At 48.9% G+C, this 27,432-nt stretch overlaps 2 protein-coding genes across 2 annotated transcripts; both read left to right on the top strand.

The window, feature by feature from the left end:
- The first annotated feature begins 465 nt into the window (after positions 1-465).
- Positions 466-11,968, top strand: LOC140902658 (cathepsin S-like). The gene is made up of 8 exons (XM_073322980.1): positions 466-633; positions 2,815-2,955; positions 4,173-4,295; positions 5,891-6,040; positions 6,121-6,345; positions 7,799-7,964; positions 9,501-9,603; positions 9,844-11,968. Exons 2-8 carry the CDS (start codon positions 2,824-2,826, stop codon positions 9,941-9,943), a joined length of 999 nt encoding a protein of 332 aa, XP_073179081.1. The 5' UTR covers positions 466-633; positions 2,815-2,823; the 3' UTR covers positions 9,944-11,968.
- Positions 11,969-14,752: 2,784 nt separating this feature from the next.
- On the top strand, positions 14,753-24,554 carry LOC140902674 (cathepsin S-like). The gene is made up of 8 exons (XM_073323006.1): positions 14,753-14,977; positions 15,939-16,079; positions 17,299-17,421; positions 18,862-19,011; positions 19,092-19,316; positions 20,709-20,874; positions 22,799-22,901; positions 23,142-24,554. Exons 2-8 carry the CDS (start codon positions 15,948-15,950, stop codon positions 23,239-23,241), a joined length of 999 nt encoding a protein of 332 aa, XP_073179107.1. The 5' UTR covers positions 14,753-14,977; positions 15,939-15,947; the 3' UTR covers positions 23,242-24,554.
- Positions 24,555-27,432: the final 2,878 nt, after the last annotated feature.

The following is a 27,432-nucleotide window of genomic DNA, read 5'->3' as shown; positions in this document are numbered from 1 at the left end:
TGCTGTGTGACCTTGGGCAAATTGCTTCCCTGATCTGTGCCTCAGTTTCCCCCTGCCCTTCGTCTGTCTTTATCTATTTAGCTTGCGAGCTCAGGGAGGCAGGCTCTGTCTTTCCCTCTGTGTTCATGCAGAACCGGTGGACCTGGGTCCTTATTTCAGCTGATATCTCTAGGTTTTACCATAATACTGATGGTAACTTAAACCCCAAAAGGGAGGTCCCAGCGACTGTTTGCACCTGTCTGAGCTTTTGAAAATGTTGACCCTACTAGTTTATTTTTTAACTCTCCCAATCATGTGCTGTAGGGTCTGAGAAGGGAAGGAAAAACATCTGATTTTAGTCTTCCGGGGCTGGGGACTGAAAATCAGCCTGCAGCTGTAGTGAACATCCCTATTTTGATACAGTCACAGTAATAGTGAAACCAGAGGTCCTGGCATTTCCCTATTCACAGTCCCCTGTGATGAGCCTGGCAGGGCAAACCGAAGTTGTTGTTCTCAGCATGCAGTCAGAGCAGGAAGTGTGTTAGGGTTCACTCAGGAGCTAACGTTGGGAGGAGAATTTGGGGGAATTCTTGCTGCCTGCCGATCAGTTCAGGATTCCTGCCTAGAAATCTCCACTGGACGAACTCCCATCTGGTATGTTTGGCTTTTTCTTTTTCCCCCTGTACTTTAAATCTCCTCTTCGTCATGTTTGGAACCATATGTTTGAGGAACTAAAATCAAGAAATGATGTTTTGTATTTTGCTTGTAGAGAGTTTGCATCTGCAGACACCGGCATGTATCAGTCTTGTCTTTCTATCCCCATATAAAACTTTCTCTCTTCCAATAACCTCCTCTATCCAGTGATGAGCTACCAAAATCTTAACAACCGGTTCCCTATAAAAAGTTCTGATTTAAGGGATGTGCCCCAGTATGTATTTTTTGTACCAACAGGGTTACCATACGTCCGTATTTTCCCGGACGGCCATTTAAGAACCAAAAAGCCTGACCTGTCCGGGAAAATACGTGTGTGTATTAACCCTGCCTCAAGTTCTTTTTTACAAAGATGGGCCTGAACTAGAAACGAGCTCCGTTTCACATGTGTGGGTCCCCGCCACGCCCTGGGGGTGTGCTAGGGGGACCAGATGTCCCGATTTTATAGGGACAGTCCCAATTTTGGGGTCTTTTTCCTTATATAGGCTCCTTTTACCCCCCACTCCCATCCTGATTTTTCACACTTGCTGTCTGGTCACCCGAGGGTGTGCACATGTGTGGGTCTCAGCTGCTCCATGCCCCCCTCATTGAAGCAGGTGTGCAGGGTTACTGCCCTGGGAACTGCAGGGCACCAGTGGACGTGGGGCCAGCTGAAGACAGGGGGATGGGGCAGGGCTAGCTGGAAGCAGGGGGTGCGGGGCTGGCTGCGGGCAGGGCAGGGGGTGCGGAGCTGGCTGGAGACAGGAGGGTGTGGGATTGGCTGGAGGCAAGGGTCTAGCTGGAGACAGGGCAGGAGCTGACTGGAGGTAGGGGCTGGCTGCAGGCAGGGCATGGGGGTGCAGGGCTGGCTGGAGACAGGGGCTGGCTGCGGGCAGGGCAGGGGGTACGCGAGGGGCTGGTGCGGGCAGGGGGTGCAGAGGTGGCTGGAGGCAGGGGCTGGTGCGGGCAGGGGGTGCAGGGGGTGCCTGGAGGCAGGGGGTGCAGGGGCTGGCTGGAGGCGGGGGCTGGCTGCAGGGCAGGGTGGTGGGCGCTCATGGGGAGAGCAGTAGGACGCAGCCCAGGCCCAGCAGAGCAGCCGGAGACCCACCAGGCAGCAGCGGGAGCCCCAGGGCCAGGGGTTGGGGGAACAGCACCAGGGCTTGTGCCCAGGGCCAGGTGGCAGCCCACATGGCTCCCGCAGCGCAGCGCCCCCGGTGGCCGGAGGAGGAATTTCATCACTTCCCAGCCAGAGCCCATCAAAGCCTCAGCGCCCCCTTCAGGGAAGCGGGTTAACAACCGGTTCTAAAACTGCTTCAAAATTTAACAACCAGTTCGGGCGAACCGGCTCCAGCTCACCACTGCCTCTATCTATCCATTCAACACCCTCTCTCTCACTTGCCATACACCCTATCTATCTATTCTCATACACCCGCTCTGTCTCTCTGTCTTTCTAGCCCCGTACACCCCTCCATCTTCCTATTTAGGCTGGAGTGTTCAAAGGAACCTAGGGGAGTTAGGTGAGAGTTAATGGGATTTGGTTGCCTAACTCCCTTGAAAATTGCTTGGGCTCCTTTGAAAATCCAAGCCCTCTTCACCCAAATCTCTCTGGGCCAGATCCTCAGCTGGTGTAAATCAGCTTTGCTCCAGTGACCACAATGGAGCGACACCAGTTTACACCAACTAGGGATCAAACTCATTGACCTCAGTGAAGCTACATCAGTTCCCACCCCAGCTGGGAATGTCTCTGACTTTCGCTAGCTCTATCCCTCCCTCCCCGCTGTATCCCTTATACCAGGCTCTGATGCCCAGGTCCAGGTCCAAGATCCAGTTCAGGAGCTGTGGAAGTACCCGGGTGATATTATCCATTCACCTAGCTCTGTTTTCCTTTCAAGTCTGTTGTTGTCGTATGGGGTTCCAGGAAGCCCCTTCCCTCGCCCCCTCGCCCCCAAGAGGTACAAGTGTGAGAGCTGCTGCAGGGTCAGGGTTTGCTTCTTGACACTTTGCTCCTGGCAGAGAGAGTGGAGAAATCTCAGCAAGTCAGTGTTGGATCTTTTGCACAATCACTGAGTGGAGGAAATTGAGACACTTGACTTAACCATGCAGATATTATCTTTCACCAGCGTGCTCTTTTTTTTTTTTTTCTAGCTGACCAGAATGAAGCTGTTGCTTTGTATCTTCCTGGCCTCTCTTGCTTCTGCTGCTACTGCACATCTACACTCAGACCCGACGCTGGACAACCACTGGGAGCTCTGGAAGAAAACCTATGGCAAGCAATACAGCCACAAGGTGGGGTCTGTGCAGCTGTGGGTTTGAAGCGGGGGAGGGGGATTTCCATCACCATCTCCCCTCCGGTCAGCAGGTATCCAGGACCGTGGCATGCCAGCCCTCTGGCAGCTCCCACTGAGATCGGTGCCTCCTGTTCCTCTTCTGGAGACTGTAAAGCTCTCTCTGCTTTCAGAAGTGCATTCAGCTTTAATGAGCACTGGGCCCTGTATGTACCCTCCACCTTGCCTAAACCATCCCAGGGGGTTAGCTGATTTCTTAAAGCGTGTTTTGTTAGGGATATATTAGAGCCAGGTGACATATTTCACACACCTCTTTTTTCTTTCTTTCTTTTTTTTTTTTTTGGTGGCAAAATGCATATTCGGGTTGACAGAAACAATTGGGGAATTTGGCTAGATTTTGGCAGATTGTTTCTGTCAAATTAAAAAAAATAAAATGGGAAGGTGGGAAAAAGTGATTCATTTCAGCGTTTAATAAATGAACCGTTTTGACTTTTCCTTTTGGAAAGCCATTTTGTCTTGGAATTTCCCTCCGTTCTATTAACAATAACTAAATAAAAAGGTTTAAAAAGCCCCAAATTGAAACAAAATGTTTGACTCAAGTCCAAAAATCTTCAACTGATTTTTAAAACGTTGTTTGGTTTGGCTTCCAAACCAAAAAGTCAGTGATTTGTACAGCTGTAAGCTGTATTGTGAATGTTTGATTCTTGATATTGTTTTGCCTCCTAACTGTATGTTCAGCTCCTTAATTACTTTGGCTTAGTTGAAGGCCCCGACTGTTTGGGGTCATTAGTGAATCCTACAGTACTTTCCTCCTAAATTACAAGGTATCATCACTGTCCTGGTGGCAATTACATTCTGCCTCCCTGTAGTTCCCCCTGATGATTTAAGTGGATACAATGTGATTCTTCTCTTCTTGTCCCACCCTGTTGTGTAGTGTTGCTGTGTGCTGTTAAAAAACAGCTGCAGACCACTCCAGAACTGGCTGCATTTTGGGGCTGCGGTAGGACTCAATCTTGCCACGCTTAACTAGTTAAGACTCCCCTTGATTTCCTAGGACGTTTTGCTTGAGTGAGTGTTGTAGGATCTGGGCAAGATTTTTGCAAAGCACTCAGGTTCCTGGGGGATCAAAAAGCGCTGTAGAACTATAACTCATTTATACTGCACATGGTTTCCTCTGGGCTACTGCATAATAACGTGGGGACTGTGCTTTGGTTCCAGAAAGAGGAAGGGGAACGGCGCGTGACTTGGGAAAAGAACCTCAAGCTTGTTATGCTGCATAACCTCGAGCACTCACTGGGGCTGCATTCCTATGAGCTGGGCATGAACCACCTGGCAGACATGGTAAGTTTAAAAAAAATATCACTTCAGACCAAGTGTCCGGGCATCTGGGAATTATCTGTATTTCTCAGGGGGTGCCATGGCCAGAGAATGTAACTGAATCGGGGTAGAATAAGCTGCAGCCAATCCAGGGTCAGTATGAGCAGTGCAGAGGTAGGCCCACAAACCACAGCACCCCTATGTGTCCTCCAGCAGCAACCTGCCCCCTTTACTGCTTCCGAGAGCTGTGCAAATCTTTGTCCTACATGCTGGTGTCAGGGGTGTGGGGGAAATCTGCCATCAATGGGGTAGTCCTGATTTTTTAAGTGCAGGTACTCCACCCCCTGCTAGCCCGCTGCTGGTGTGACCCCTCCTTCCCCCCCCCCGAATGTTTCTGTATCAAATGGCATCCTCCAAGCAGTGTCACCTTGCACACAGAGTGCACGTGAGATCAAAACTGAGAGAATCCCATTCCTGCAGGTTCCTGCTTCTCTACCTTACTGTGTCTTCCACCCTCCCTTACCCCCATGAGGAATGCCACGTGTGGAATAACACACAGCCTGTCTGCTAGGCCATTGCCGGTTAAAGAAGTTGCTCCTTTAACTGAAATTGCAGGGGCTTGTGCTTCAGATCCCGTTACTGCCACCGCCAAGCATTCAGGACTCAGGAGTCAGGCCCCTAAAATCATGGGGGGGCTTAAAAATCCTGGAATTTGAAGAAAGTCTAAGTCTGGGGGCTCTTTTTATTTGCCTCTGGGTTTTGCGCTTTTAAGGGTTATGTTTTCCTGCAGGTCTCCACAGCAACACGAGAGATGGAAATTTAAAAAAAAAAAAAAAAGGCTGAACTTCTTGTGCAATCTCACAACTCCTTCCCCCCCACATTGGTGCTTTAAGGAAAACACCAGATATACTGACACGCACAATAAAATCAAGAGACTTGGCAATGCTGATGCTCCTGGGTAGAGCTTTGTGAAGAAGAGATTTTTTTGGTTTGGTGGCTGAAAAATCAATCAATCAAAAGTTAGCTTCAGGTGGACCTGAAATAGCAATGGTGAAATGAAAAAAAGATGAAAACAATTGATTTACGGTTGGACAACACATTTTTTTTAGTTTTCTAGATTATTTTACCTTTTTAAGAAATAAATAAATAAAATGGCAGTAAAATTTGAACTGAAAAGTCATTTTGACGAGTTATGAATTTTTTCCCCCCAGCTGAAACAATTTTGCAAATTCAAGGTGAGTTCACGCATTGTTTCGGTCCACCCAAATATGCAGTTTTCAGCCAAAAAAAAATATTGTTTTTGTCTGAAAACTTTCCGACAGTGCTAGTCCTGGGTTCTCTCCCCAGCAATATCCTGGGGGAGGATTAGCACATGAAGAATCACAGAATCCAGAGTTCCCAGCAAACAAAGCTACAGCATAGGCTATTGTGTCAGCCAAACTGATCCCCAGCATTCAGTCCTGCTCATATTTTTCAGTGCATAAAGGAAAACACTGTGTCAATGAACATGAGTTGAACCTGAACTGCAGAGTTTGTATCTGAATTCCCCCAGTGTTTGGGGCCAGCTGTACATCCAAGGGGACGTCAGTCTGAAGGGGTGTGTGTGTTCTTTTAACTAGACCAGCGAGGAAGTGGCTGCTTTGTTAACTGGAGTGAAAATTCCCCACCGACCTGACCGGAATTCCACCTACAGGCCGCGCCCTGGCAGCCAAGTGCCGGACTCCATGGACTGGAGGGACAAAGGATGTGTTACTGATGTGAAGAATCAGGTGGGAGGCTCAATCTGTTCCCTTGCTGACATGGGTGCCCATCACAGCAGTGGCTCAGTGCATCTCTCTGGCTTTTTCAGGGGCCCTGTGGCGCCTGCTGGGCTTTCAGTGCTGTCGGTGCCCTAGAAGCCCAGGTGAAACTGAAAACTGGAAACCTGGTGTCTCTCAGTGCACAGAACCTAGTCGACTGTACCAGTATGTATGGGAACTACGGCTGCAGCGGTGGATATATGACCCAGGCCTTCCAGTACATCATTGATAATGACGGCATTGATTCGGACGCTTCCTATCCGTACACAGCTCGGGTTGGTATCCAGGTTTGAGACAGACACAGAGAGTGTCTGTCTACACTGCACACTAAGCCCGGGTTCTGACTCAGCTTTGATCCCAGGCTCCCCTTCCATCCATACACTAATCAGCCTGACTCAGGACAGCAAGCGCTCAGGCCCCAGGTCCTAGGACTGTGCTAGAGGGGAGGGTCAGCGTCCACGTCCCGCTGACTTGCATCCAAGCCTTGTCATTTTGCAGAGTGGGTGCAGCAAAAGCTGCAGAGCTGAGTCAGAACGTCTGTGCAGGGCAGTATGGACACATTAGCACAGCTGTGAGACCTGGGCCCAGCAATTGTAAACCCAGGTTTACAGTGCAGTGTGGATGCTGAAGAGTGGGCTTGGAAACACTGAGTCCGCAAGCCTGGGTCCCAGAGACCCAGGTTTATGAATGCCATGTAGACATCCCCCAAAAACTCAGAGACTCCCTAGTCCTTTTCGTAGTCTGTTGTTGGCATCTCTTCTGGCGAGTGTGTAGCATTCTGTTCTTTGTGGCCTGTTTTGCTGGGTCTTCCTGTGCTATTTGTGTCAGCACAAAGAACAAGAGAAGAGGTCTGCAGGCAGTCATTAGAGCAGTAAAACTTGGCATCAGTATTCCTGACGTCTACTCCCAATGTTGGGTGGAGAGTGGTGGCTAATGGCTAGAGCAGAGGGACTTGTGCTCAGGTCACTTGTAATCTTAGCTCTGTTTGTTGTAATCTTAGCTCTGTTTGTTCCTCTGACTTCTCTGTGAAACCCAGCTAATCCCACTTCCCCCTGTCCCAGAGGCATGGAGGCTCATAAATCCATCGGTGAAATGCGTGCTGCAAGTGTTCACTGCTGTCACTGAAAGCTGAATCCTCATATTTCTCCTTACCTGAGTGATGGGAAAGGAGAGAGATGAACACTGAGTGAATTAAAATTGGCTGAAAATGCTCTTTTCAGGGCACCAAAGCTATTTGTGAATTTGACCTAAATTTGGCAAATATTTTCTGCCAAAAACCTCCCCTGATTTTTTTCCCCCCGAAAATGTCAAAAGGAACTATTTTGACAGCTCATTCGGAAATGAAATAACATTCGAGATGTTTCATTTGAGCCAAATCAAATTTTTTTCGATTTTTCGTTTCAGCAAAAAACCCTGAAAAAAATGCAATTTTGGTTTGAAACAAACCAATTGGTTTTTTTAGATTTTTGTTTTGTTTTGTTTTCTTTCATTTGTTTGTTTTTCCAGGTAAGTCACTGAACTGAAAAATGAATTAGTCCCTCAGCTCTGATCTCGATGCCCAGAGGCAGAGGGAATGCTCCAGAGGGAGCAGCAGTGGTCTAAGAAATGTGAGGAATTCAGACAACGGAGGGGAATACAAGGGAGATCAAAACAAATGTTGCGAGTGGGTCAGATGTTCATGCCAGAGGCTGAAATGTCCCTGTTTCATTTGCTCTTTGCCACTGCCAGAACGGAACGTGTCACTATAACCCTGCCACGCGAGCCGCCACCTGCTCCAAGTTCGTTCAGCTCCCGTATGCCAATGAAGCAGCCCTGAAGGATGCCGTAGCCGATATCGGACCTGTGTCCGTCGCCATAGATGCGAAACTGCCTTCGTTTTTCCTGTACAGATCAGGTACGTTCTCTAATCTAGAACACCTCGCGCCCGGTGCGGTACGTCGTTTGAAGCCGTGATGCCTTTGCTTTCTGTGGACTGTCTCTTTAAATGTAAAGCGGAATGTGGAGGAAGTTGCTATTTGTTCTGCAGCTTGTTACTGAGGAGACGCACACACTGTGCTCTTCCCATAAAGACCTGCCTTTTGTTTTCTTGTTATTTCCTGGAATCTTTTGATCCCTCTATAAATTATAGTCATTATCAAACAAAGGCCACAGGCAGCTGAATGCATGTTTTGCTGTATGTGAGTGACACCATCCTGTTACCCCTTGGTTCATAGGTGCTGACTTTTATTTTTCCCCAGGGGTGCTCCACCCCTTCCCCTGAGGCCTCACCCTCACTCCGCCTCTTCCCACTCCCAGCTCCCCCGAGGCTCCTGCCCTGCTTACCGCTCTCTGCCTTCCCCAAGCGCCTCTCCTAGCTGCCAAACAGCTGATCTGCGGTGCCTCCAAACAGCTGATCAGTCGCACCTTTGACAGTGCTGCCCATCATCTGTGGCTGCCTACATTACCCCAGGAGCCATCTCAACCCCAGAACTGGGCTGAAAGGCCATTTTAGAGCCGCCCTGAACTGAGTTTGGTGCAGCACAAAATTGCAGCCACAATATCTGACAGTGCCTGGAATACAACCCAGTCAAAACTAATTAAAAAAAAGCACAGGTTAATGTAAGCCACACCCACTCAGTGGGGTGTTCTGTCCCCCTCTAGTGGTGGCTGGGCCACAGAAAGGTTGAGGAGCCTGCCAGCCTGGGTTAGAAGAGGCTGGGTTTTACAGAGCAAGCAGGAGAGGCTCATGCGTTAATTCAGAAGTCCCATGTTCGGTCCCCGCTGCCCACCCTGGCACACTGGCATTACAATAGCATGAGAGAAGGGTCCACACTGGGGTCCACACTTGGATGTTGCATAAGTTATGGCAAGCTCCCAAGCGCCACACAGAATTGCTGTAGACCCTAACCCTGGCTGGCATGCCCCCTATGCTTGAGCTTTTGGAAGGGCGCCTCCTAAGACAGCTTGTGGCTGTCTTGCTCGGTTCCTGTGCTGGGGGAATTCTGGATGTAGGGTTTTTAAGGGAACACTGTGAGGAGACCATAGTGAGAGGAAGATTCCCTCCCGGTGCTTATGGGAATTGGGTTACTGAAATAACTCACGGGATGTGTGAGATGATGGAGCCTTTCAATGTTTGTACAGGCCATGGAAATTAAACTTCCCAGTGGACAGAGCGCTGGACTGGGGCTTAGGAGAGCTGGGTTTGATTCCAAGGGCAAGTCACTGCCTGCACTGTGCCTCAGTTTCCCCATCTGTGCAATGGAGATAATGAGACTGAGCCGCTTTGTGATCTACTGATGAAAAGAGTGAGAGATTGTTATTATTACCCCCCTTACAGGTTAGAGGCATGTTGGCACCATTTGGGTGCTGTTGCTCACAACAATTTTACTGAGCAGAGAAGTCCTTGCTGGCTTTTTATTCTCCCTTGTGATTGCGCATTCTTTCCTTCCAGGAGTCTACGATGATCCACGCTGCACTGATCATGTGAATCATGGGGTTCTAGTTATCGGCTATGGCACCCTGGATGGGAAGGACTTTTGGCTTGTGAAAAACAGGTAAAAGAAAATCCATCACTGAGCCGTATTTATCTATAGAATAACAAGCTCCTGGGATATGCGTGGGGTATAAGTGAGCTGTGTAGAGCTGTGCATGTATGTGTCTGTACTGATGTGAATTGGATGCCCTTTTTAAACAGTTTGAAACACATGAGAAAATGGGGGAGGGGAACCCTGCCTATAAAGAAAGGTGTTTTATTCTCTTAATGTTTAATTCTGTGCTTTTTCTCCTTCCAACAGCTGGGGTGAATATTTCGGTAACAAAGGGTACATTCGAATGTCCAGGAACAAAGGAAACCACTGTGGGATTGCCAGTTATGGCTCTTATCCACAAATATAGAGGGACGCTCTGCTTCAGAATGCACTCTGGAGATGTGGTCTGTTAAACTGCGAATCTTAGCCTTGCTGTAATCTAACTGCTGTGTTTGAGAACAATGTACGGGCTGTAGTGGCAAAATCCTCCCATCAGATCCATCTGACGGACCTGAGATAAGTAGCCAAAATGATGAATGATCGCGGTTGGTCTGGTCCAGAATTTGGACACTTGTAGCTCACTCTCCCTATCCCGCAGGGGTGTTTTTAATGGATTCATGTCTCTACATTGCTTTGCGCATGTGAAGTGCTATTTCAGTGCTGAGTATTGTCACTGCCTCTGTCTCAAAACGTATTGGCTGAAGGCCACGTCGCACGGGTAAAGCTACTCCACGTGGTGGAGTTGCCGAAGCCACGTCAGAGGTGGCGAGGCGAAGTAGCTGGATCAGCACATCCCTAGCCACATGTATGGATTTTCCCCAGTACAGGTCACAAAGCAATCATTAGCAACCTAGGAGATCAAGCAAACTGTGGACATTCCTTGGAGGAGGGAACATGTTTCCCATGGCCACACAAAATTGGGTTGGTATCTTGCAATGCTGCTCCCATAAGTCTTATGTGAAGACATTAGCACACCAGCCGTCAGAAACGACCTGAGATCGCCTTGTGCTGTGGAGAAGCCCAGCCATGGAACCAAGTGCTTCTGCTGTTATAAAATGTGACCTACAGAGTGAAGTCAGCCTTTGCCACCCGCAGCGCTTGGACCAAGGACACGGTGCAGAGATGAAGGGCCTGATTCTCTCTGCCACTGCACAGCCATTTACCCCTGTGCAAAGTAGGTGTATAATGTTGCTGAATCAGAATAGCAGCAGTTTTCAGCCGAGGTATAAATGACTGCACGGGATGCACAGTAGCGGGGAGTCAGGCCCAAAGGCTGTAAATCTAGCTGCAGGTAGAGGGCTAGTGATTGAATGAGCAAGAAAGCACGGAAAGGGTGAACCTGGAATCCACACCCCCAGCTGCAAGTTCCAGCACAGCACCAGGAAACACACATCTGCTGCCCTGTTCTACTCCACAGGCTGCGGGCCGGGGGCGTCCTGCTTCTGTATCTGACCTACTGTGCCCTACTTCAAGATATGATTTGCAGACACCTATTGACCGAATCCTTGCGGGATACGGTTTCAGTGTGACGTCACACATCTCCACAGCACCTGAAATGCATTCTCTTCTCTCCAATTCAGCACTGAGGTTGCTATGATGATCCAGATGTAATCTCATCTGTAAGCAATGCATGTAAAATAAATTACACATCCTCTTCTGAAAGGAAAAAAAAAATATCCAATTGTCTGAGAAGTTTAGGCTCAGTCTGTTTAGCAGGGCCAGGTGTGGGATACTTAGCGAGCGACAGAAATGCAAAGCCACACCGATTACAGATGAAAGAAACTCTCAGGCCCTGATGCTGCAAAATCTAATTCCCCACAAAGCCACAAAAACCCCCATCAATGGATGAATGTGAACAACTGAGCAACATCGCCTCATGGTGAAATTTCATGAGATTTTCAAGAACCACCAAAGCATTTCTTGCCCTGGGCTAAATTTTCAGTTGTACTTGGGTGGTTCCCTGAGGCTGTCTTGTGTCACTGCTTCCCCTCGTTTGCGGGGAGTGCCAGGTGAGTGACTGTTGGATCTTGGGCAGCCCCTGTTGTTAGGCAGTGTCTGACTGTGTGCTGTTTGTTACCTGAACGTTTAGGATGAAATTCACCATGTGCAGAGGGCCAGCACAAGGTCTAGACGCCATTCTAGGGTGATCAGGTGCCCAGTTTTTGCCTGGAAAGTCCAGTTTTAAAAGGGACCAGATAGTGTCCAATCAGATTTACTGACTGGACATTCAACGTCTGGTTACTGCGGGCGAGGGAGGTGCTGGATCATCACCCACACCAACCTCTACTCAGCTGGGGCCGCCTCCTACCTTTGTTGAGTGGCTGCAGCTCCCAGCCCTGGTTCCACAGGCAAATCCCTCCTGACCCAGGTGGGGAGGGATGGAAGGAGAAAAGCAGTGAGCCACAGGGGGAGGAGGGAAGAGGAGTGGATGGGGCTGGGCCTCAGGGGAAGAGTCGGGGCAGAGGCGGGGCTTTTGGGGGAAATAGGCAGGGAAGGGGAGATTCTGGCATGGACACACACACGCACACACATATAGAGCCCTCTGTACGATGGCCCCAGCCACATTATGGGCCTGGCTCCTGTTTGCACTATGGCCTATTTGCACTGGGTAGAGCAGTGTAGAGGTGAGTCCCTCCTGACCAAGGCGGTGGGGGATGGAAGGGGAAAAGCAGCAAGCAACAGGGGGAGGGGGGAAGAGGAGTGGATGGGGCGGGGCCTCAGGGGAATGGGCGGGGCAGGGGAGGTTGTGGTAGTCCTGCGGGAGTGTCCGGTTTTTAAATACAGTAACTCCTCACTTAACATTGTCGTTCTGTTCCTGAAAAATGCGACTTTAAGCAAAACAATGTTAAGCAAATCCAATTTCCCCATAAGAATTAATGTAAATGGGGGGGGGGGTTTACGTTCCAGGGAAATTTTTTTCACCAGACAAAAGACTATATATATATATATACACACACACACAGTATAAATTTTAAATAAACAATTGAATACTGTACACAGTGATGATGATTGTGAAGCTTGGTTGAGGTGGTGGAGTCAGAGGGTGGGATATTTCCCAGGGAATGCCTTGCTGCTAAATGACGAACTAGCACTCGACTGAGCCCTCAAGGGTTAACCCATTGTTAATGTAGCCTCACACTCTACAAGCAGCGCGACTGGAGGGAGGGGACACAGCACGGCAGACAGAGACAGAGACACACCCCCTGTGTGTCAGAGAGAGACGCGCACTGACCATACCCTAAGTACGCTGCCTTTTTAAGTAGATCAGCAAGTTGAGACAGCAGCTGCTCCCAGGAAGCTCCCTCCATCCTGAGCCCTGTTGTGTCCACCCCCCTCCTCTCATGGAGATGGGGTAAGTGGGGTGCAGGAGCAGGGGGGAGGGGGACACCCTGACATTAGCCCCCTTCTCTCCCGCCCCTGCACAGCAAGCAGGAGGCTCCTGGGAGCAACTCCGAGGCAGAGGGCAGGAGCAGCACATGGCAGTGGGGGGAGGGACAGCTGAACTGCGGCAATTGATAGCCTGTTGGGCGGCTGCCGCACAGGCAACTTAGGGGAGCGGGGAGCGGATAGGGGGCTGCCGGCCCACCCTGGTTCCAAACCCGCACCAGCTAGCTCCAGCGGGCTGCTCTTACTGCAATCTGTGAACAAAGCAGGCGGCTGCCAAACGACTTTATAGGGGAGCATTGCACAACTTTAACCAAGCATGTTCCCTAAATCTGTGAACAAAGCAGGCGGCTGCCAAACGACTTTATAGGGGAGCATTGCACAACTTTAACCAAGCATGTTCCCTAATTGATCAGTAATGTAACAACGTTAACCGGAATGACTTTAAGTGAGGAGTTACTGTATTACCAAGTTGGCAACCCTACTCACATCCCACTTAAGCCCTCAAAAAAGACGGGGCGCTCCAGGTCCCACTACCCCAGCATGGGATCCCCTCCACTGCTCCATGTCACCAGTTCCCTCTCTCCTTTGACTTCCAGAGTGAAGGGATGAAAGGGAGTGGTGGGGGAGGAGGGCTGGAAGGCAGAAAGGAAGCAGAGGAAATAAATGGATGATGGGGTAGATGGAATGGGGATGGGGTTGGAGCAAGAAGGGGGAGGCCTGGGAGAGCAGGGGCTGTGCTCACAGATTTTAAGCTTCATTTCCGTCAACCATTGGACCGTAGGGTGGGGAATTGCTATGCCCACCTGCTGAGAGCAGGAGTCCCCCGCGGAGAGATGCCACCCCCTGGAAACAGGTGTCCCCGAGGTGGGTACAAGCAGTCACTAGCACTTTGTCATTGCAGCAGTGGGAAGGAAAAGGTTAAACCAGTCCTGACCCCCAGACCTCCCCTAATTTGAGACAGGGTTAAGCCCTTCATTCATACCATAATGACAACGCATTGATAACAGCATTCACCACCCTGCATTCAGATTTAATAATTTTATTAAGATGTTAAAATAAAAAGAAAACGGTACAGAGTTTAAGCATAGAAGTTTCTGGTTATCAGGGAATAAGGTACAGATTTTCAAGGGGTGCGAAGTTCAGTTTAGGAACGGGTGGCGTAAGGAATAAATAATCTGCACCTAGAGGGCATTTCTGCTCAGCCCTGTGCACTCAGGAAAGTGCCCGGGTGCTCTGAAAATCCCAGTCAATGCTGGGTGCTCAGGCAGTTGAGGCTAAACCAAACGCCGGCTTGGAGAGCGTGCTGGGTGCCCAAATGCCAGTGAAGCAGGCACTGGACTGCAACCCAAGAGACCTCTGTTCCCCGCACTAGCCCTGCCCTGCTGTGTGACCTTGGGCAAATTGCTTCCCTGATCTGTGCCTCAGTTTCCCCCTGCCCTTCGTCTGTCTTTATCTATTTAGCTTGTGAACTCAGGGAGGCAGGCTCTGTCTTTCCCTCTGTGTTCATGAAGAACCCGGTGCAACTGGGTCCTAATATCAACCGGGATCTCTAGGTTTTACCATAATATGGATGATAACTTAAACCCCAAAAGGGAGGTCCCAGCGACTGTTTGCACCTGTCTGAGCTTTTGAAAATGTTGACCCTACTAGTTTATTTTTTAACTCTCCCAATCATGTGCTGTAGGGTCTGAGAAGGGAAGGAAAAACATCTGATTTTAGTCTTCCGGGGCTGGGGACTGAAAATCAGCCTGCAGCCATAGCGAACATCCCTGTTTTGATACAGTCACAGTAAAAGTGAAAGCAGAGGTCCTGCCATTTCCTCATTCACAGTCCCATGTGACGAGCCTGGGAGAGCAAACCGAACTCCTTCTTCTAGGCATGCAGTCACAGCAGGAAGGGTGTTAGGGTTCACTCAGTAGCCAACCTTGGGAGGAGAATTTGGGGGAATTCTTGCTGCCTGCTGATCAGTTCAGGATTCCTGCCTAGAAATTTCCACTGGGCGAACTCCCGTCAGGTATGTTTGACTTTTTATTTTTCCCCTTGTACTTTAAATCTCCTCTTCGTCATGTTTGGAATAATGTGTTTGAGGAAGTAAAATAAAAAAATGATGTTTTGTATTTTGCTTGTAGAGAGTTTGCATCTGCATACATCGGCGTGTATCAGTCTTGTCCTTCTATCCCCATATAAAAGTCTCTCTCTTCCAATAACCCCCTCTATCTATCTATTCAACACCCTTTCTATCTATCTATTCTCATACACCTGCTCTGTCTCTCTCTCTGTCTCTCTAGCTCCATAAAACTTTCCATCTTCCTATCTTGGCTGGAGTGTTCAAAGGAACCTAGGGGAGTTAGGTGAGAGTTAATGGGATTTGGTTGCCTAACTCCCTTGAAAATTGCTTGGGCTCCTTTGAAAATTCAAGCCCTCTTCACACAAATCTCTGTGGGCCAGATCCTCAGCTGGTGTAAATCAGCTTTGCTCCAGTGACCACAATGGAGCGACACCAGTTTACAACACCTAGGGATCAAACTCATTGACCTCAGTGAAGCTACATCAATTCCCACCCCAGCTGGGAATGTCTCTGACTTTCGCTAGCTCTATCCCTCCCTCCCCGCTGTATCCCTTATACCAGGCTCTGATGCCCAGGTCCAGGTCCAAGATCCAGTTCAGGAGCTGTGGAAGTACCCGGGTGATATTATCCATTCACATAGCTCTGTTTTCCTTTCAAGTCTGTTGTTGTCGTATGGGGTTCCAGGAAGCCCCTTCCCTCGCCCCCAAGAGGTACAAGTGTGAGAGCTGCTGCAGGGTCAGGGTTTGCTTCTTGACACTTTGCTCCTGGCAGAGAGAGTGGAGAAATCTCAGCAAGTCAGTGTTGGATCTTTTGCACCATCACTGAGTGGAGGAAATTGAGACACTTGACTTAACCATGCAGATATTATCTTTCACCAGCGTGCTCTTTTTTTTTTTTTTTCCCCTAGCTGACCAGAATGAAGCTGTTGTTTTGTATCTTCCTGGCCTCTCTTGCTTCTGCTGCTACTGCACATCTACACTCAGATCCGACGCTGGACAACCACTGGGAGCTCTGGAAGAAAACCTATGGCAAGCAATACAGCCACAAGGTGGGGTCTGTGCAGCTGTGGGTTTGAAGCGGGGGAGGGGGATTTCCATCACCATCTCCCCTCCGGTCAGCAGGTATCCAGGACCTTGGCATGCCAGCCCTCTGGCAGCTCTCACTGAGATCGGTGCCTCCTGTTCCTCTTCTGGAGACTGTAAAGCTCTCTCTGCTTTCAGAAGTGCATTCAGCTTTAATGAGCACTGGGCCCTGTATGTACCCTCCACCTTGCCTAAACCATCCCAGGGGGTTAGCTGATTTCTTAAAGCGTGTTTTGTTAGGGATATATTAGAGCCAGGTGACGTTTTTCACACAACTCTTTTTTTGTGTGTGTGGACAAATACAGACTTGGGTTGACAGAAACAACTGGGGAATTCGGCTCGATATTGGCAAATTGTTTTAATCAAATTAAAAAAATAAGATGGAAAGGTGGGAAAAAATGGTTCATTTCAGAGTTTAATAAATGAACTATTTTGTCTTTTCTTTCGGAAAGCCATTTCGTGTTGGAATTTCCCTCTGTTCTATTCACAATAACTAAATAAAAAGAATAAATAAAAGGTTTAAAAAGGTTTAAAAAGCTCCAAAATGAAGCAAAACGTTTGACCCAAATCCAAAAATCTTCAAGTGATTTTTAAAACATTGTTTGGTTTGGCTGCCAAACCAAAAAGTCAGTGATTTGTACAGCTGTAAGCTGTATTGTGAATGTTTGATTCTTGATATTGTTTTGCATCCTAACCGTATGTTCAACTCCTTAATTACTTTGGCTTAGTTGAAGGCCCCGACTGCTTGGGGTCATTAGCGAATCCTACAGTACTTTCCTCCTAAATCACAGGTTATCATCACTGTCCTGGTGGCAATTACATTCTGCCTCCCTATAATTCCCCCTGATGATTTAACTGGATACTATGTGATTCTTCTCTTCTTGTCCTACCCTGTTGTGTAGTGTTGCTGTGTGCTGTTAAAAAGCTGCTGCACACCACTCCAGAACTGGCTGCATTTCGAGGGTGGGGAAGGACTCAATCTTGCCACGCTTAACTAGTTAAGACTCCCCTTGATTTCCTAGGACGTTTTGCTTGAGTGAGTGTTGTAGGATCTAGGCAAGATTTTTGCAAAACACTCAGGTTCCTGGGGGATCAAAAAGCGCTGTAGAACTATAACTCATTTATACTGCAGATGGTTTTCTCTGGGCTCTTGATTGTATTGTGGGGGCTGTGCTTTGGTTCCAGAAAGAGGAAGGGGAACGGCGCGTGACCTGGGAAAAGAACCTCAAGCTCGTTATGCTGCATAACCTTGAGCACTCACTGGGGCTGCATTCCTATGAGCTGGGCATGAACCACCTGGCAGACATGGTAAGTTTAAAAAAATATCGCTACAGACCAAGTGACCGGGCATCTGGGAATTATTTGTATTTCCCTGGGAGTGCTGTGGACAGAGAATGTAACTGAATCAGGGGCAGAATAAGCTCCAGCCAATCCTGTGACAGTATGAGCAGTGCAGAGGTAGGTCCACAAATCACAGCACCCTGTGCGTCCTCCAGCAGCAAACCTGCCCCCATCACTGCTCCCGAGAGCTGTGCAGATCTTTGTCCTACATGCTGGTGTCAGGGGTGTGTGTGGGAAATCTGCCATCAGGGGGGTAGTCCTGGTTTTTTAAGTGCAGGGATTGCACCCCCTGCTAGCCCGCTGCTGGTGTGATCCCTCCCCTCCCCCCCAGAATGTTTCTGTATCAAATTTCAGAGTAACAGCCATGTTAGGTTTGGATTTGTGCTGGAAATGGCCCACCTTGATTATCATGCACGTTGTAGGGAGAGTGGTCACTTTGGATGGGCCATTACCAGCAGGAGAGTGAGTTTGTGTGTGTGGTTTTTGGAGGGGGGTGAGGGAGTGAGAGAACCTGGATTTGTGCAGGAAATGGCCCACCTTGATTATCATACACACTGTGAAGAGAGTGGTCACTTTGGATGGGCTATTACCAGCAGGAGAGTGAGTTTGTGTGTGTGTGTGGGGGGGGGGGGGGCGGAGGGTGAGAAAACCTGGATTTGTGCTGGAAATGGCCCAACTTGATGATCACTTTAGATAAGCTATTACCAGCAGGACAGTGGGGTGGGAGGAGGTATTGTTTCATGGTCTCTGTGTATATAATGTCTTCTGCAGTTTCCACAGTATGCATCCGATGAAGTGAGCTGTAGCTCATGAAAGCTCATGCTCAAATAAATTGGTTAGTCTCTAAGGTGCCACAAGTCCTCCTTTTCTTTTTCTGTATCAAATGGCATCCTCCAAGCTGTGTGAGTCTGACCTTGCACATACAGTGCATGTGAGGTCAAAAGTTTGGGAATCCCATTCCCGCAGGTTCCTGCTTCTCTACCTTACTGTGTCTTCCACCCTCCCTTACCCCCATGAGGAATGTCACGTGTGGAATAACATACAACCTGTCTGCTAGGCCATTGCGGGTTAAAGAAGTTGCTCCTTTAACTGAAATTGCAGGGGCTTGTGCTTCAGATCCCATTACTGCCACCGCCAAGCATTCAGAACTCAGGAGTCAGGCCCCTAAAATCATGGGGGGGGCTTAAAAATCCTGGCATTAAAAAAAAAGTCTAAGTCTGGGGGTTCTTATTATTTGCCTCTGGGTTTTGCGCTTTTAAGGGTTATGTTTTCCTGCAGGTCTCCACAGCTACACGAGAGATGGAAACTTAAAAAAAAAAAAAAGAAAAAAAAAGCTGAAATTCTTGTGTAATCTCACAACTCCTTGGAGATGTCAGTCTGACGGGGTGTGTGTGTTCTTTTAACTAGACCAGCGAGGAAGTGGCTGCTTTGTTAACTGGAGTGAAAATTCCCCACCGACCTGACCGGAATTCCACCTACAGGCCGCGCCCTGGCAGCCAAGTGCCGGACTCCATGGACTGGAGGGACAAAGGATGTGTTACTGATGTGAAGAATCAGGTGGGAGGCTCAATCTGTTCCCTTGCTGACATGGGTGCCCATCACAGCAGTGGCTCAGTGCATCTCTCTGGCTTTTTCAGGGGCCCTGTGGCGCCTGCTGGGCTTTCAGTGCTGTCGGTGCCCTAGAAGCCCAGGTGAAACTGAAAACTGGAAACCTGGTGTCTCTCAGCGCACAGAACCTAGTCGACTGTTCCACTATGTATTGGAACCGCGGCTGCAGCGGTGGATTTATGACCTACGCCTTCCAGTACATCATTGATAATGACGGCATTGATTCAGACGCTTCCTATCCGTACACAGCTCAGGTTGGTATCCAGATTTCAGACAGACACAGAGAGGGTCTGTCTACACTACACGCAAAGCTCGGGTTCTGATTAAGGTTCCTCTTCCATCCACATACAAATCAGCCTGACTCAGGTCAGCAAGCGCTCAGGCCCAAGGTCCTTGGACTCTTCTAGAGGGGTAGGTCAGAGTCTGAGTCCTGCTGACTTGCGTCCAAGCCTTGTCATTTTGCAGAGTGAGTGCAGCAAAAGCTGCAGAGCTGAGTCAGAACGTCTGTGCAGGGCAGTATGGACACATTAGCACAGCTGTGAGACCTGGGCCCAGCAATTGTAAACCCAGGTTTACAGCGCAGTGTGGATGCTGAAGAGTGGGCTTGGAAACACTGAGTCCGCAAGCCTGGATCCCAGAGACCCAGGTTTAAGAATGCCATGTAGACATCCCCCAAAAACTCAGAGACTCCCTAGTCCTTTTCGTAGTCTGTTGCTGGCATCTCTTCTGGCGAGTGTGTAGCATTCTGTTCTTTGTGGCCTGTTTTGCTGGGTCTTCCTGTGCTGTTTGTGTCAGCACAAAGAACAAGAGAAGAGGTCTGCAGGCAGTCGTTAGAGCAGTAAAACTTGGCATCAGTATTCCTGACGTCTACTCCCAATGTTGGGTGGAGAGTGGTGGCTAATGGCTAGAGCAGAGGGACTTGTGCTCAGGTCACTTGGGTTGTAATCTTAGCTCTGTTTGTTCCTCTGACTTCTCTGTGAAACCCAGCTAATCCCACTTCCCCCTGTCCCAGAGGCATGGAGGCTAATAAAGCCATCTGTGAAATGCGTGCTGCAAATGTTCACTGCTGTCATTGAAAGCTGAATCCTCATATTTCTCCTTACCTGAGTGATGGGAAAGGAGAGAGATGAACACGGAGTGAATTAAAATTGGCTGAAAATGCTCTTTTCAGGGCACCAAAACTATTTGTGAATTTGACCTAAATTTGGCAAATATTTTTGGCCCAAAACCTCCCCTGATTTTTCCCCCCCGGAAATGTCAAAAGGAACCATTTTGACAGCTCATTCGGAAATGAAATGACATTTGAAATGTTTCATTTGAACCAAATGAAATTTATTTGATTTTTTGTTTCAGCAAAAAACCCTGAAAAAATGCAATTTTGGTTTGAAACAAACCAGTGGGGTTTTTTACGTTTTTGTTTTGTTTTCTTTTTGTTGTTGTTTGTTGTTGTTTCCGGGTAAGTCACTGAACTGAAAAATGAATTAGTCCCTCAGCTCTGATCTCGATGCCCAGAGGCAGAAGGAATGTTCCAGAGGGATTCAGACAACAGAGGGGAATAGAAGGGAGATAAACAAATGTTGCAAGTGGGTCAGATGTTCATGCCAGAGGCTGAAATGTCCGTTTCATCTGCTCTTTGCCACTGCCAGAACGGAACGTGTCACTATAACCCTGCCACACGAGCCGCCACCTGCTCCAAGTTCGTTCAGCTCCCGTATGCCGATGAAGCAGCCCTGAAGGATGCCGTAGCCAATATCGGACCTGTGTCTGTTGCCATAGATGCGAAACAGCCTTCGTTTTTCCTGTACAGATCAGGTACGTTCTCTAAGCTAGAACACCTCGCGCCCGGTGCTGTACATAGTTTGAAAGACTGATGCCTTTGCTTTCTGTGGACTGTCTCTTTAAATGTAAAGCGGAATGTGGAGGAAGTTGCTATTTGTTCTGCAGCTTGTTACTGAGGAGATGTGCACATTGTGCTCTTCCCATGGAGACCTGGCTTTTGTTTTCTTGTTATTTCCTGGAATCTTTTGACCCCGCAATAAGTTACAGTCATTATCAAACAAAGGCCACAGGCAGCTGAATGCATGTTTTGCTGTTTGTGAGTGACACCATCCTGTTACCCCTTGGTTCATAGGAACTGACTTTTATTTTTCCCCAGGGGTGCTCCACCCCCGCTCCGCCCTGAGGCCCCACCCCCACTCCACCTCTTCCCCTGAGGCCCCGCCCTTGCTCCACCTCTTCCCGCTCCAACCTCTACCCCAAAGCCCCCTCCGCACTCACTGCTCTCTGCCTTCCCCAAGTGCCTCCCCTAGCTGCCGAACAGCTGATCTGCGGTGCCTCCAAACAGCTGATCAGCGGTGCCTTTGGTGGTGCCGCCCATCATCTGTGGCTGGTGGGTGCTGAGCACCCACTATTTTTCCCCCATGGGTGCTCCAGCTCCTCTAGCAGCTGGCAAGAGGATAAAAGCCTACTACTGCTAGAAGCTAATGTCTCTTGTCTTACACCTAGGATATATCTCTACTGCATCCCGGTGGTGGTGGCATGTTGGGTAGATGTAGCTACACATGGCTGCTAAAGGCACTGCGCTGTGTAGCTACCCACAGCACTGCAAGGTTCTGGCGCTGGAGGCAGTGGGAGCTGTCAGAGTTTTTCCCACTACCTCCCGCTGCTGGAGTCTTTCCCTGTGGCAGAAAAAGGCCCCAGCAGCGGGGAGGTAGCGACGTATGACACTGCTAAAACGAGCAGTGCAGATGGGGGAGGCCCTGCTTGGGCATGTAGAGAGCCGTGTAGGGCATATACCCTAAGGGTTCAGGTATGTCTTTACTCCCCTAAGCCGTCTACCCTGCTGTTTATGCGGGGGGTATGTGTAGTGTATACAGTCTACACGCTGCAATAAGGAGTGTGCAGTGTGGACATACTCTTACACTGGAAGCTCTTTGGGGCAGGGACGATCCTTTTGTTCTGTGTTTGTACAGCGCCGTGGGGCCCTGGTCTATGTCTGGGGCTGGCAGGTGCTCCTGTGACACAGATTAATAATAACAACAAATGACCGGAGATGCTCCTTTAGCTCGAAAGGTGCTTCAAGGGTTAATGACCCCGGGTTCAATTCCTGCTGGTGTCTTACAGGGTGTCATTAAAATAGCACCCCAGGGTGGACCCTTCACTCATGTTAATGTAATGCCAATGTGCCGGGGTGAGCAGCGGGGAAGGAACGTGGGACTTCTGAATCTTAACACATGAGCCTTTCCTGCTTGATCTGTAAGACCCAACCTCTTCTAATCAAGGCTGTGAGAGGCTCATCAACCTTTCTGTGGCCCAGCCACCACTAGAGGGGGACAGAATGCCCCACAGAGTGGGCAAGTCTTACATTAATCTGTGCTTTTTTTAATTAGTTTTCACTGGGTTGTATTCCAGGCATTGTCAGATATTTTGGCTGCAAATTTGTGCTGCTTCAAACTCAGCCCAGGTGTTTACGAGAGCTGAGTTCTATTCCCAAGGCAAGTCATTGCCTGCTCTGTGCCTCAGTTTCCCCATCTGCACAATGGAGATAATAAGACTGACCTGCTTTGTGATCTACTGATGAAAAGAGTGAGAGATTGTTATTATTATCCCCCCTCTACAGGGGACCAGGCTAGAGGCATGTTGGTACCATGTGGGTTGCTCACAACAACTTTACTGAGCAGAGAAGTCACTACTGGCTTTTTTTCCTCCCATGTGATTGCATATTCTTTCCTTCCAGGAGTCTACGATGATCCACGCTGCACTGATCATGTGAATCATGGGGTTCTAGTTATTGGCTATGGCACCCTGGATGGGAAGGACTTTTGGCTTGTGAAAAACAGGTAAAAGAAAATCCATCACTGAGCCGTATTTATCTATAGAATAACGTGCTCCTGGGATATGCGTGGGGTATAAGTGAGCTGTGTAGAGCTGTGCATGTATGTGTCTGTACTGATGTGAATTGGATGCCCTTTTTAAACAGTTTGAAACACATGAGAAAATGGGGGAGGGGAACCCTGCCTATAAAGAAAGGTGTTTTATTCTCTTAATGTTTAATTCTGTGCTTTTTCTCCTTCCAACAGCTGGGGTGAATATTTCGGTAACAAAGGGTACATTCGAATGTCCAGGAACAAAGGAAACCACTGTGGGATTGCCAGTTATGGCTCTTATCCACAAATATAGAGGGACGCTCTGCTTCAGAATGCACTCTGGAGATGTGGTCTGTTAAACTGCGAATCTTAGCCTTGCTGTAATCTAACTGCTGTGTTTGAGAACAATGTACGGGCTGTAGTGGCAAAATCCTCCCATCAGATCCATCTGACGGACCTGAGATAAGTAGCCAAAATGATGAATGATCGCGGTTGGTCTGGTCCAGAATTTGGACACTTGTAGCTCACTCTCCCTATCCCGCAGGGGTGTTTTTAATGGATTCATGTCTCTACATTGCTTTGCGCATGTGAAGTGCTATTTCAGTGCTGAGTATTGTCACTGCCTCTGTCTCAAAACGTATTGGCTGAAGGCCACGTCGCACGGGTAAAGCTACTCCACGTGGTGGAGTTGCCGAAGCCACGTCAGAGGTGGCGAGGCGAAGTAGCTGGATCAGCACATCCCTAGCCACATGTATGGATTTTCCCCAGTACAGGTCACAAAGCAATCATTAGCAACCTAGGAGATCAAGCAAACTGTGGACATTCCTTGGAGGAGGGAACATGTTTCCCATGGCCACACAAAATTGGGTTGGTATCTTGCAATGCTGCTCCCATAAGTCTTATGTGAAGACATTAGCACACCTGCCGTCAGAAACGACCTGAGATCGCCTTGTGCCGTGGAGAAGCCCAGCCATGGAACCAAGTGCTTCTGCTGTTATAAAATGTGACCTACAGAGTGAAGTCAGCCTTTGCCACCCGCAGCGCTTGGACCAAGGACACGGTGCAGAGATGAAGGGCCTGATTCTCTCTGCCACTGCACAGCCATTTACCCCTGTGCAAAGTAGGTTTATAATGTTGCTGAATCAGAATAGCAGCAGTTTTCAGCCGAGGTATAAATGACTGCACGGGATGCACAGTAGCGGGGAGTCAGGCCCAAAGGCTGTAAATCTAGCTGCAGGTAGAGGGCTAGTGATTGAATGAGCAAGAAAGCAGGGAAAGGGTGAACCTGGAATCCACACCCCCAGCTGCAAGTTCCAGCACAGCACCGGGAAACACACATCTGCTGCCCTGTTCTACTCCACAGGCTGCGGGCCGGGGGCGCCCTGCTTCTGGATCTGACCTACTGTGCCCTACTTCGAGATATGATTTGCAGACACCTATTGACTGAATCCTTGCGGGATACAGTTTCAGAGTGACGTCACACATCTCCACAGCACCTGAAATGCATTCTCTTCTCTCCAATTCAGCACTGAGGTTGCTATGATGATCCAGATGTAATCTCATCTGTAAGCAATGCATGTAAAATAAATTACACATCCTCTTCTGAAAGGAAAAAAATATATCCAATTGTCTGAGAAGTTTAGGCTCAGTCTGTTCAGCGGGGCCAGGTGTGGGATACTTAGCGAGTGACAGAAATGCAAAACCACACAGATTACAGATGAAACAAACTCTCAGGCCCTGATGCTGCAAAATCTGATTCATGAGGGTGGAGCCCTGAATCTCTGCAAAGCCCCAAGATGGCTCCATATATGCTCATGGGTCCACTTGAATTAATCAGGTTAGAAGGTCAGGGCTTGAGTTTAATCAAAGGGCAGCTGGCAAAATTGTGGGATCCATTTGTGTGTTGCAGGGCCAGGTGGAAAAATGGTCACCAGTGGGACAGGAGTGAGAAATCACATCTTTGTGAAAATGTAACCATTTGGGGAGTTGTCCCCAATTATTTCCTCATTTTTGTGGCTTGTTTTAGCAAAATATAATCTGTCAGTTGCAAAAAAAACCCAAAAACAAAAAAAAACCACCCCTGACAAACCCACAAAAAAACCCACCAATGGATGAATGTGAACAACTGAGCAACATTGCCTCATGGTGAAATTTCATGAGATTTGCAACAACCGCCAAAGCATTTCTTGTCCTGGGCTAAATTTTCAGTTGTACTTGAGTGGTTCCATGAGGCTGTTTTGTGTCACTGCTTCCCCACGTTTGGGGGGAGCGCCAGGTGAGTGACTGATGGATCTTAGGCAGCCCCTGTTGCTAGGCAATATCTGACTGTACTGTATGTTACCTGAACTTTTAGGGTGAAATTCACCCTGTGTAGAGGGCCAGCACAAGGTCAAGACACCACTCTAGGGTGATTAGGTGCCCAGTTTTCGACCGGAAAGTCCGGTTTTAAAGGGGACCAGATAGTGTCCGGTCAGATCTATTGACCGGACATTCAAAGTCTGGTTACTGCGGGTGAGGGAGGTGGAGAGGCGCCGGGTCATCATCTGCACCAGCCTCTACTCAGCTGGGGCCGCCTCCTACCTTCGTTGGGTGGCTGCAGCTCCCAGCCCCGGCTCCGCAGGCGAGTCCCTCCTGACCTGGGTGAAGGAGAGTGTAAGGGGAAAAGCAGCGAGCGACGGGGGAAGGAGAGAAGAGGAGTGGATGGGTCAGGGCCTCAGGGGAATGGGCGGGGCAGGGGAGGCTCTGGCACTCCTGCTGGAGTGTCTGTTTTTTAAATATTACCAAGTTGGCAACCCTACTCACATCCCAACTAAGCCCTCAAAAAAGATGGGGCGCCCCAGCTCCCACTACCCCAGCATGGGATCCCCTCCACTGCTCCATCTCACCATTTCCCTCTCTCCTTTGCCTTGCAGAGTGAAGGGGTGAAAGGAAGTGGTGGAGAGGAGGGTAGGAAGGAAGCAGAGGAAATAAATGGATGATGGGGTAGATGGAATGGGGGTGGGGGTCGAGCAAGAAGGGGGAGGCCTGGGAGAGCAGGGGCTGTGCTCATAGATTTTAAGCTTCAGTTCCATCAACCATTGAACGGTGAGGTGGGGTGTGGAATTGCTATGATGCCCCTCTGGTCGAGGTGCAGAAGGGGCCCTCAGTGCTGCCATCTCATGGTTTTGCTGGAAGATCACTGGGGATCTCTCTCTCTGTCTCACTTGCACAAATACACATGCAGAGCTCTGCAGGGTGGACCCAGTCACAATACGGGCCTGGCTCCTGTTTGTATTATGGCCTCTTTGCACTGGATAGAGCAGTGAGGATCAGTCTGTTACTTGCGGGGGAGGATCAAGCCCCGGATGGATGCCAGCCCAGCTGACAACTGAGCTGGGAAGTGAGGGGGCAGGCCCACAGTCCAGTATATGGCTCTAATATGGACAGCCCCTGGCCCTTTTAGTGTGTGCTGTGGCCACAGCATGGGGAGAATTGGGAGGAGACCAGGACAGGGGGCTTGAGAGGGGTAATCCAGACTAGCTATGGCTGCATCAGCGTCCCTTCTGATCTGAGGGGCAAAGGGAGGATTCTATAACTGTTCAGTCATTTGCACCAGTGCAAAGTGGGTGAAAAACTCTTCAGGAGCAATGTTCTGGTAGCACTTTCTGCCCACTTTGAGGTGTTGTAAGTGGCCACACAAAGGGCATGGCAATGGGGAATCAGGCCTACCACAGATATTTTATTTTACTTCTTTCATTGCTGGTCTCTGAAGACTTCCACCTCCAAAGGCAACTGTCTAGAGCCCCAGGAACCCTGGAATTTCATGTAAAAATCAGAAGATAATTAACAATATTTTATTTTTCTTAAAACTAATTCTAGGTTCTTTCTCCTTCCAAAGCCTGGGGTGCATATTTCAGTGACCAAGAGTGTATATGCAGAATGAGAACAAGAGAACCACTGCAGCATTGCCAGCCACAAATATAGATCTCTGTACTCCAGAATGGTCTGTTGAGAGCTGGAAATGTGGCCTGTTAAAATACCAACAGCTATGCAAGCCTTTAAATAGTTTGCGAGCCCTTGAGAAGCACTTACTGGTCTATTTAAAGGGCTTATACCCTAGCCCTACACACAATGCTAACCTTAGGCACCTTTTAATCTAATTGCTTTGTGTAAGAACGGTGTAGAGTCTCTGAGGGGAAAATCCCCACAACTGATCTATCTTGTGGATCTGAGACAAGCCTCAGAAATTAGAACTTATTGCAGCAGGCCTCACCAAGGAGGAGGGTATTTTTAATTCGCTATCCACAAGCCTCCCCAGGATGTTGTGAGCCTTAATCGCTTTCTGTCTACACTGCTTTGATCATGGTGCTCATTGGCATTGTTGCTGTCTCAAACTGGGTTGGAACAAAGGCTGTGTCAGGTGTGAAACATAGGTGCTGACTTTTATTTTTCCCCGGAAGTGCTTCACACACGTTCTGCCCCAAGGCCCTACCCCTTTCCGGCACAGCCTTGAGGCCCCACCCTT

The sequence above is a fragment of the Lepidochelys kempii genome, chromosome 24 (assembly GCF_965140265.1).
Source record: "Lepidochelys kempii isolate rLepKem1 chromosome 24, rLepKem1.hap2, whole genome shotgun sequence".
Lineage (NCBI taxonomy): Eukaryota > Metazoa > Chordata > Testudines > Cheloniidae > Lepidochelys > Lepidochelys kempii.
Note: the sequence above shows the minus strand (reverse complement) of the source record. Positions and strands in the feature narration are given on the sequence as shown.